Genomic DNA, 11,418 nt, shown 5'->3' with positions numbered 1-11,418 from the left:
AGTTTAAATTTCTTGGTGTTGAAGTATATTTATTTTTTCTCAGTGGATGAAATTTAGCTGTTTAAAATGGAAGGCACATATATGCCTGTAGCCATCATAAGAGTATAGTTGTCGAATTCTTTTTGGAGACACAAACATTAGTCATGTATGAACACCTGAAAGTAATATGCCTCATACTATATACTGTACATTGTACCGGACTGATTGAATGACGCTAAAACGGCTGGTGCATTTCAGATTCCTTTGCATTAAATCTATTTATTAGCGACAAGTTTGTATAGGACATTCTCCACGGCAGAAGGGCCACCGGCGCCATCGGTATTGGCTTTGTACATCATTCGTCAACACCATTCATTCCGGTGCTCTCCTACGGGTATTGCAATTGCCTGACCTGAGGAATAGGGGGCCCTCTAGAATATGCCTTATATAGTCACGTGATTTCAGTTATCATGCGATCTGTATAAGCTTCTGAATAGACGGCGTAACGGTGTCACGATCGGCCGGTTAATGTATAGTCATTCTGCAGCCTTCAGAAGGCACCAATTTTTCACATTTTCACAATTTTTTTGTTTAGCGGAATCACTGAACTGAGGGGGCGGTTCTAGCCATAAGCTGTACTCCCAGGTTTGAGACATTCGAAAAGCAGGTTTGAAACCATAAATCTCAGCCAACATAAGGAAGGTTCGTACTTGTTGCGAAACGGGCATGGAATAAGAGTTATACTTGTGCTGAGCTCAATGCGCAGGTTGTACGGGGGTTTCAGCGCTTTCTGGTGCTAGGCTGTTCAAGAAACATATTAGCTTTTAGACGCCGTGCAATCTACACCTCAACCAGAGACGGCAGCATCGCCGCAGTTACATGGTCTGTTCTGAAAGTAGTAGGACTCAATTTTTTTAAACAAAATTTATTCAAGAGAATAGTACAAACGATTACAATTTTTCAAGGTAGCACCCTTCCGCACCTACACGCTGCTGCTAATGAGTTTTACAGTTTTCGTACGCCTACAGGAACGCCTGGACCGGAATGCTGTTTAGCTCCCTCGTCACGGCCTGTTGAACCACCTCTACCGATCCGTGATGTTTCCCCTCGAGCGTCTATTTTATTCTCAGGAATAGAAAAAAGTCTGGCGGGGCCAAGTCGAAGCTCCAGGGGGGCTGAGGTAGCGTTGCCGCCTTGTGCTGGGCAAAAAATCGGGCTCCTCATTCACATGATGAAGAAGATCCTACCGGTTGGCCTTTTCCTCCTCTGAAAACACTCCCGGCACAAACTTCGCGCACGCTTTCCTCACGGATAAGTTTTCTGTCCCGATCTCAAAAACTTGGGTTTTAGGAATGCTCAAGTCATCAGCAATCATTCTGATACTCATTCTACGATCACTGTTAAGTAAATGTTTCACTCACTACACATTTTCGTTGGTCTTGCTGGTCGAAGGGCGTCTGGAGCGGTCGCCTTCCTCCACTCTTTCCTTACCTTCTCGGAAAAGCTTCTGCCACTCAAAAAACACCTGATCTACCCATGGAAGCGTCACCGTAGGCCTCCTTAATCATGTTGTGAGTCTCTTTGCCCGTTTTACCAAGATTTACTCAAAATTTGATCGCGTATCGCTGATCCAGTAAACGCTCGACGATTCTGCGTAACGAGACGTTTCGACAGGGGTTCACAGTACAAGCGACCTCCTCTCTTCAAGAGCTCAGAACCTACTGCCGATTTTCCCCAGCATTCCCAATAACCCCCTTCAACGATCCTGCACGCGCAGACCACCTCTCTTCCGCCCTTTCGCCCAGGAAAAAACCAGTCCTACTACTTTCAGAACAGACCCTGTCTTTCGGTCGCCTGTATTTGATGACGTCTCTTGTGCGCTGTGACATTGATTTGTTTGCTTGCTGAATCTATAAGACATGCATAATTGTTGGCTGTAAAACAACTGATAAACGACACAGATGTCGTCATCTTAGTTTTGCAACAACTGCCACCAAGCAGCAGGATTCGCATTCGTCATCATCTCCGGTTTTTCCGACATTATGGCTTAACAGGTGTAGCTGCCAGGACTACTCATTCTGAGTGCCACCTAATGTACAAAAAAAGTTTGCCACGAGGGTTTATATTAAGCTTAATGTTTAATTACAGAAGCACTACTTCTGACGGCTGTCACGCAAACTAGCTTGAAGAACTGGGGTTGGTTTGACTGAGGTAAACCACTCAGAATATGTTGTTGAGGCTCTTATAGGTATCTCTTACAACTCTGCGAAAATGATGCGGTAGTATGAACCTACTGGCGCCAAACCAAACACGATATTGATTAAGAAGGGCTGAAATGCGGGGCCAGTTGGTACATTGTAAATGAAAAAAAAAAAAACCAGTCACACAAGACGAAGGACAAGATGAGTGTCGTTGTGGCGTGTACACTCCTCTTGTCCCTCGTCATGTGTGCCTGGTTTTTTCCCATTCCATTTTGATTAAGTCAGACTCTTCTTTAAGATCGGTGTGCAACAACATTAACCAGAGATTAGGTAGCAACAACGGCAGGATTACCTTGTTCGCTGTTTGTTTCTCAGAGTCTTGCTGCTGCAACTGCCTTTATTCACCAAGAAAATAAAAAAAAGAAGTTGTAGTTGCTTGCTGCATTGGCCACGCTCTAGGCAGATGAAATCACATGTGCCGCGGTTGTCCTGGATCGAGAGCGGCGCTCTGGAAACCCCATCTCACCCAGCCCGACTTCTGGTTTGCAGAACTGATGTAAGGAATTCCAGAGGCAGTGAACGTCGCATTTTGTCGGGGCTTCCGGCAAACTAAGAAGCGCTTTGTAAGAGAGTACACTAATATGTAAAGAAGTCGTTTACTCGCCTTCGACACCGTTTGGCCACTTTAAAATCAGGCGTTAAGGCATGGCGAGTAGTTGGCAGACTGTGCAGATGTTAAAAGTGAGAGAATGTTGTAGGTTGGCAGTATCCTTATAGACGTAATCGAAGCTGGCAGTAAAAACTGCTTAGGCTGCCCATTAATACACACAGCGCCATTCAGGGATTTTTTAAAAGTAGTAGCATACAGCGATATACATCCACAAACAGTGAAAACAAACCAACTTGCATCCGTCTTTCTCCCTCGCCGAAAGAATTATCCTGGCGGTAGCTGTCTTGGAGCGCACTTCACGATCGGCCTAGCACGGCTAGCGGCTAGGCGTGAAAGTTTGTGATTGCCATCCAGTAAGATCTTGTTCTTGACTTCTTACACAGTCCACAAGAGGCGCCTAGCAATGCACTCGACCTCGCGGCCTTGGCTTCGCGGAGCTTGCCGAACCTGCTTTCGCCTGTACTCGCCACGGTTTCCGCTGCGATTCACCCATTTAATCGGGTAGTCGCCGTGGTGGCATTCGACGTGGCCTATCAAGTGCAATACCATTCTTCCGTTCTCGGTTCTCCTACTGAGCACAGCGTGCGTACATATATGTAGAGGAAATAATACAATGGCACTAAAGGAAAAACGCTAAAAGGGACACCACGCGCCACACGGGGTTCTATACTCCCTCGCAATACTACGCTGACCTAGGCCTTGGTCGCTTCTTCGCTTGGTGCTGCTTGTGCTCCGCGCAGTGTTTGCTCGACTGGCCCATATCGCCTGTTTCTTCCCGTTTACATGACCTCATAATACTGCGAGCTGCTCAACTTCCGTTTTCGCATCGCTCGCACTCTTTAGCAAGGGCTATAACCGAGGAATGTGCCGTCAGAACGAAGCTCTGACGGCACAAGGCCTAATGGGAAGATAGTGAATGATTAACTGATGCCGAGAATGCTCGAGTGTGTCGAGCGCCTCTGTCGTGGATGTATCAGAAAGAATCGAAAAAATTACAAACCAGCCGCTAATTTTGTCAGGTAGTAATACTGTGTGGTCGATGAATCATTGACCGAAGGCGGAAAGACGCTCTGCGATGCCGAGAAAAGCGCTATTCTAAATTAAAAAGCCTATTTTTAAAAATTGTGCACAATCTTAGGAGAAACACTCTGTACATTGAACGCCCAGACTGCGAAAGTTTGCTTTTGCGGGGAAATTCTTCGTTCTATGCGTTTTTTGTGTTTCTCTACTGTTCGAATTCCATCGTTGCTGCATTTTTATTCTATGATGCATAATGTGCCATTTTGGGAGCGTTTTTTTTCCAATCGTGTTTCTTTCGTGTGTGCATTTTCCCCCCCTGGTTTAACTATTTTTTTTTTTTTTTGCATTTTATACAATCGAGTTTTGTGACCTTTCTTACGGTCCAGAAGAGTGCCGTGAGAGAATTCTGCCCTTCGTGCGACATGAAACTGCTCACAGTGATATCTGGAAATTAAGGATGGACAATTTTTTCTAGGGTCAATAAAAGAAACTGTCAGTAAGTGGAAAATGAGAGATGCTAAGCGAACAATGCCAGATAAGCTTGGAGCCAGTTTGTTTGAGTCCTCACCTGAGCTAACACGGTGAGTTATGAAATATCTGTCGCCCTATAAATTTTGACAGCTAATGTTTAACAAAGGCCGGGGGGCAAATTAGTGTGTTCCTCTAGCTGAATTTTCGTTGATATAGATTTTTTATTTTTTCCCGACAAAGAGATTACTTGCTCTGAAAGCGCAGCTATTGTAAGACAGAAAAAAAAAACGACGAATACGCGTAGCCACCCCAGGCAGTTTTAAACTACGGTTACGTCAGGGGAGATTTTATTCTGGTGCACAGAAAATAAACACGAAGAATTAAATATGTGAATATTAATCGTTTTTTTTTTCGCACTCAAGCGAACATATCAACAAAGATGAGAACCTGAAGAAAAGTCGCAGGGGTTAGCGGCAGCGGCTACAGAAATTGCAAATGGAGCCCATATGTTCCCTAACCACGAGGTACTATACGCAAAAGTTTGCGCGATAGTATCAGCCGTTTCTCCAACGGCTGTCGTTTTGCTGTCGAAGCAATGCTTGCCTGGAACGTGATTAACTCGCATGCTAGACGTTTTTTGTGTTTGTTGACGGCTACGGAGGAAACATTGCCGCCTGTTTTCTTCAGCCGCGTGTAAGGAGCTAGAAATCATGAGTCACCTGCCAAGGTATTTACAGGGTGATCTCGCCAGTGTTTTCCGCTCATCTTTGCTCGCTTGGTAGAAAACCTTTCGGACATTGAAGTGTTGGTAGTCCTGTTGCTTAATGTGATCGCGTGCCAAATAGTGAAAGATGGCTGACACTGCCAAACAATAAATATTCTGTAATGGTCACATTAAATAATAAAATGCACAAAATGCGGCAGAGGTAAAGAGTTACATATAAAAAAATTGCAGTGGTTCAGCATTTTTATTTAGTGTAACTCTTGAGTAATACAACTAAAACCTTGTTGGAGCTGTCCGCTATAGCAGGCTAAAAGTAGAAAGCTTAATAAAGCCTTTGCCTGCGATATTACGCCTTTCTCAGTTGGCCCGTTTGATTTAAAGTTTAGGGCCATGAGAAGGTTTTCTATGCGATAAATATAGATTACTAAAGAGAGCTGGCCTTACGTTCCTAAAATTAAGGCAGCGGCTCCTTCGGCAACGAGGCTGATCAGTTAAAAAAAAGTGGTATCAAAAGACATCGTCCAGCGTGAAAACAAGACGATCGGGCTGAACAAAATCAGAAGGAGACACATACACGGGAAGGTAATTTTGTTCCTGCGACTTTATTTCATAGCCTTGCAGTTTGAAAAGAAGGGTAATAATAACAGAATTGTTTTCTGTATCGAATGCTAATTGAAATATGGTGGCATCTTGTCCGTCGTTTTCTTGACGAGCGTTGTTCTTCTGTCACTCGGCGCCGTTTCTGTGGAAGAAAAGGAGGCACATAAATACACCAGAAACTACTTCCGTTGCAGTATTCGAAAGTTGAATTAATTTATTTCTTAAAAGACAGTATGACATGATCATGACAGAGACGCAGCAGCTGCTGGTGCTTGAAAAGCACAAAACTAATGACTGCTCTGAGGCTTTTTTTGCAGTTAGCGTAGGCATAACGCGGCACTTGTTTGCAGGAAACTATCATTTCAGTAGATGTGTACCTATCCAAAATGTACTCAATAAAGGTAATCAATAAAGAAATCAGCACGGCGGCCAGGTAAGACTGAAAATATAGAAATTATTCCTACTAAACACCAAAGACTTTGATGGGAGTAACAATGGGTTTTTCAAGAGCTTACCACTTCTTCAGGACGGGGTATCCGAACGCGTCCAGTCCGTAGCCGTAGTTCAGGCCGTACGGGCTCAGGCCGTACACGTAGGAGGCGCGCACCGGGTGGGCGTCGTACCGGTGGCTGTAGCTGACGCCGGTGGTGCGGTAGCCGTAGGGGGTGGCCACGTTGTGCACTACGGGATTCACCTGCTCCACGTGGTGGACAGCGGTGACTGCGGCGGCAGCGACGGGGGCGGTGTGCACTGTCGTGACAGCGGGCACGGTGGGGTAGCCGGCCACCGGGAGAGCATACGTGGGAACGTATGCGGCGAGGGCGTTGCTCAGCAGAGCGGCGAAAAGGCACAGGACCTGCAGGCGAATTGAGACATAGCTGTGCATTTTAAGGCGACAGCGTGAAGGGTAACACTTCGCAGAAAAGCCGCAAAAGCCGCTGTCCTCTTCGTTGGCTTTGTTGACTATGAGCTATGGAAGCAAAGACATAATATTGAGCTGAAAAGAAAATTCGGCTTACTTTAGCTTGCGTCGAAATCGAACTGAGGACCTTTGGACTGCGAGGCGGAAACGTCACCCATAGGCCCCGAAGGCTGAGCAGTTAAAGCCTAATGAAGGTGGACCTAGTGAAAGCGTCGTGGTTTTTGACTTGGTGAAGTGCCTCAGAGACGTGTACTGATGCGTAGATCAGTATTATGAGTATCCTAATTAGGAATTAGGTAAGTGAGAAGGCAATAGACCCGTTAGCGGTATCTCATTTTTCTCTTAAAGGCCGAGCTTCAGCATCACTAATCTTTTTTTTTTCGCCTTAGGCAAGTGGAGGTTGTATGCAAAACAGATGTCACCCGTTAGAATAATTACTGCAAGATACCAGGAGATGCATTTCTTTCACAAAGTCTGCGTTCAATCAGCCTACTTTTAACTTGGGAGTAATTTCAGCGGCTACCTTCGCTGGCGAGAACTTTTTAAAGTGGTGAGTTTGGGATCAAAATATAAAAAATATTTCCGCTCTTGAACTGTATTGTTTTCTGGAGTAAAGTTTTCCGCAGAACCTAGTTGACAACGTCTCAATGCCCATACACGAATCTCTACCGTGCGTGGACAGAGAGGAACATATCAAGCGGGTACTTACAGGAATCATGGTTGAGTCGATCTTTCCCACCTCCGAGGTGCTTGAAGAAATGATGCTTTTGCAGGGACACACAGCCGTCTTATATACTCGAAGTCGGGAACGGAAGATACCTGCAGTGCTTGATTTCACCCTTTCTGGTTAAATGCTGTCAGGTGATCTGTATGCACGAGAGGTTGGGATAGCTGCATCGATTTTGAATATTTGCGTATTAAGGAAACGTTAACGCCAAGGTTGCTGGTATTTTATTTTGTGCAGGAAACGGCGCTCAATTTCAGTACTATTTGATGGTCATTGCGACAGTATTATGTGGGGCCCCTTTCACACCCGACAGCAGCTTTTAGTGCTTTCTGGCACCGGTGCAGACAAAAACGCAAAACGTCGTCACATGTATTTCGCTAAACACATGCAAACCAGTAATCAGCAAAGGCACGTTGACTGCCGTCGAGCACCCTTTGGCCTCTTGCGTTATTCACTCATTTCTCGGCTCCCGAGGCAGCGTCACGTATCTTGTTGCATCTGTTTGTTTCTGGTTTCCAGTATATACCGTCCCAGTGGTCACCGGTTCCAGCTTGTCCCTGTACCTCCGCGACATCATCTTCATGTCCGGCTGGTATTAGTGGCTGCAAACTTTCACCACGCGCGCGTTAACTGCGGCTCTGTTAGGACATCTGCGTCGGAATTTATTTTGTTCTCGGACTTACCAGTCTGCGATTATTTTTATCGCCGGCTACAAGAAGGACCAAGGTCGCTTTTCTTTTCGGTAAGGAGGGCTGCCGCAAGCGGAGATTGTTTACACGAAGGAAGCAGTAAAGATGTTGAGTCAGTCAGACTTCACTGACGTGACATACGCCGGATGTTTCTAAAATATTAAAGTTGTATTTCGCTAATAGGCTTTGACATTTCGACATAATTTTTTTTAACAAGCAAAACAATTTCAGATTTTTTATCATAGAATTATACTTATTTTTTCTGTGGCGATGGAATTTCGCTGCTTAAAATGGAAGGTATAGGCGTGCAGCCATCATGCGAGTATACAGGCTGTTGAATGGTTTTGGAGACACGGACATCAGTCACGTAAAAACACCTGATGATATAATATCTCACACTATATACTATGTAGCGTACTAGGTTAATTTGATGGCACTAAAATGGCAGCTGCATTTAAGATTTCTGTGCATTAAATCTTATTTATAAGCGACAAATTGGTACCGGACATTCTCCATGGTACAAGGGCGACTGGTGCCTTCGGTGTCGGCTTTGTACATCATTCTTAAACCCCATTCATTTCAGTTCTCACCCACGGATATTGTAATCCCATTGGCTGAGGAATAGGGGCCCTCTTGAATATAACTTATGCGGTCAGGTGATTCCAATTATCATGCGATCCGTATAAGTTTCTGAATGGACGGTGTAAGAGTGCAACGATAGGCCGGTTAATGTACTGTCGTTCTGCAGTTTTCAGAAGGCCGCAAAGTGTCACATTTTTGCAGTGCTTTTGTTTCGCGCAATCATTGAACTGAGGAGACGGTTCTAGTCATATGCTGAACGCCCAAGCTTTAGACATTCAAAAGGCATGTTTGAAACACTAAAACTTCTGCAACCTAAGGAAGGTTTGTACTTGTTAAATGGGCATGGAATGAGAGTAATACTTGTGCTGTGCTCTATGAGCAAGTTGTAAGGGGTTTTCATTCTGAAGCTAAGCTGCTCAAGAAACATATTAGGTGCCGTGGAGTCGATACCACGACTAGAGACGCCAACATCGCCGCAGTTCTTTCGGTCGCCTGTATGTGATGACGTCTCTTGCATCTACAATATATGCATGGTTTTTTTCCGTAAAACAACTGATAAAAGACAGAAATGTGGTAATCTTAGTTTTGCAACAACTGCCACCACGCAGAAGAATTTGCGTTCGTCATCATCTCCGGTTATTTCGTCTTAATGGCTCAATCGGTGCAGCTGCGAGGACTACTCGTTCTGGGTGCCACTTTATGTTCAAAAACATTTTGCCATGACAGCTTACAATAAGCTTCCTGTTTCACTGCAGAAGCACTTCATCTGACGGCTGCCATGTAAACTAGCTTGAAGAACGTCGCTCGTAAAAAAAAAAGAAAAGGGACGGACGGTCCTCGCAGAAACAAGTAGAAAACACGTCAAAATGGCGCCCGCTAACAAGAGCATACTGCTAGGTCCTCAATTCGTTCTAATCTACCCGATAAATATTTCTGACGAGGACTCCAAATAATATCAGCATACTCTAGGCACGGTCTCACGGGTGTTTTGTATGCATTAAGTTTTACAGCAGGAGGAGCATTGGGTAATCTTCTTCTTCCGAGAAATACAGCTTACCCTTTGCCTTCTTACATATGTTATTTACGTGTTGTTCCCAGCTAAGATTCCCTGATAGTGTCACTCCTGGACATATAACATAGTTAGCTTTTACGTCTGGGAAATTATTTATTGCGTATAAAAAAATCTAGCAGTGTTTTCTTGTTGATAAAAACAACGCTATTTGTTTTGGCGACGTTAACTTTCACTCCCCAATTAATGCACCAAGTCTGAATGGATGATAAAGAGTCGTTTAATTTGATCTTATCTGCGGAATCTATGCCCTTATACACTACGCAGTCATCTGCGAATATGACTACGTACATGAAACGCCTTTCAGGCATATTTTTTTTGAAGAAGTGGCATACAGCCATATACCTACACAAACAGCGAAAACAAACCAACTTGCATCCGCCTTTCTCACTTGCCTAAAGAACTACCCTGGCGGTAGCTGTCTTGGAGCGCACTTCACGGTCGTCCTCGAACGCAGCACGGCTAGCAGCTAAGCGTGGAAGTTTGTGATTGCCATTCAGTCTGACCTTGTTCTTGACTCTGTATACATTCCCCAAGAGGCGCCTAGCAATGCTCTCGACCTCGCGGCCTTGGCATCGCGGAGCTTGCCGAACACGCTTTCGCCTCGACTGGTCACCGTTTCCTCTGCGACTCACCCATTTAACTGGATAGTCGCTGTGGTCGAATTCGGCGCGGCCTGTCAAGTGCAACACCATTCTTCCGTTTTCGGTTCTCGTACTGAGCACAGCATGCTGACACACATAAAGAGGAAATAATACAATGGAGCTAATGGGGGGGTCTCTAAAATAAATACCACGCGCCACACGGGGTTCTATACTCCCTCGCAATACTACGCTGGCCTAGGTCTTGGTCGCGTCTTCGCTTGGCTTGTGATCCGCGCAATGTTTGCTCGACTGGCCCATGTTGCCTGTTTATTCACGTTTGCCTGGCCTCATAATACTCTGATCTGCTCAAATTCACTTTTCGCATCGCTCGCACTCTTTAGCAAGGAATATAGCCGAAGGCTGTGCAGCTTCATTCTGACGGCGCAAGGCCTTATGCGAAGGTAGTGAATGATTATCTGATGCCGAGAATGCTTAGGTGTGTCGAGCGCCTCTGTCGTGGATGCATCAGAAAGAATAGAAAAATTGCATAACTGCCGCTATTTTTGCCAGGTTGCAATACTTTGTGGAATATGAATCAGTGACCGAAGGCGGAAAGACGCTGTGAGTTTGCCCATCGCTAGTATCTAGTATCCATAGAAAACCCATTGGGAAAATTTGTTACGATGGACGAGCCGCCGCGGTGGCTCAGTTGTTATGGAACTCGGCTGTTGACCGGAAAGACGCGGGTTTGAACCCGGCCGCGGGAGTCGAATTTCGAGAGAGGCGAAATTCAAGACTCCCGTGTACTCTCTGATGTTAGTGCATATAAAGAACCCCCCGTGGTCGAAATTTCCAGAGCCCTTCACTACGGCGTTCCTAATAGCCTGAGTCACTCTGGGATGTTAAACCCCCAAAACCTAAACCATTTTTGATGATAGAGAAAACATCTGTGGGGAAAAAAATGAGAGCTTACCGAGGAGAGATTTGTATATATATATATGTATATATAGGATTTTATAGTTCAATCTTACGATATATAAAAAATTGCTTTCAGTGAGAACTTCTCGTTGACAAATGTGCTTGTCTAGAATTTATAGGCGTGTCTCAAGAACTTGCCGAAGAGTTCGCGTTCGTTTCTTAATCATATTTCTGTTACATCAGGCAGGAGCTTTCTACGCCT

General features: G+C 45.0%; 1 protein-coding gene across 1 annotated transcript; it reads right to left on the bottom strand.

The window, feature by feature from the left end:
- Positions 1 to 6,176: 6,176 nt before the first annotated feature.
- Positions 6,177 to 10,349, bottom strand: LOC149363424 (uncharacterized). Its single transcript, XM_089568538.1, has 2 exons — positions 10,062 to 10,349; positions 6,177 to 6,521 (listed from the first exon to the last, which is right to left on the bottom strand). Exons 1-2 carry the CDS (start codon positions 10,347 to 10,349, stop codon positions 6,177 to 6,179), a joined length of 633 nt encoding a protein of 210 aa, XP_089424664.1.
- Between the last annotated feature and the right edge of the window lie 1,069 nt (positions 10,350 to 11,418).

Source organism: Amblyomma mixtum, chromosome 2, assembly GCF_055824585.1.
Source record: "Amblyomma mixtum isolate Tamu chromosome 2, ASM5582458v1, whole genome shotgun sequence".
In the NCBI taxonomy this organism is placed as follows: Eukaryota; Metazoa; Arthropoda; class Arachnida; order Ixodida; family Ixodidae; genus Amblyomma; species Amblyomma mixtum.
The sequence above is the reverse complement of the archived record's forward strand: the minus strand, read 5'-3'. Positions and strand labels throughout refer to the sequence as shown.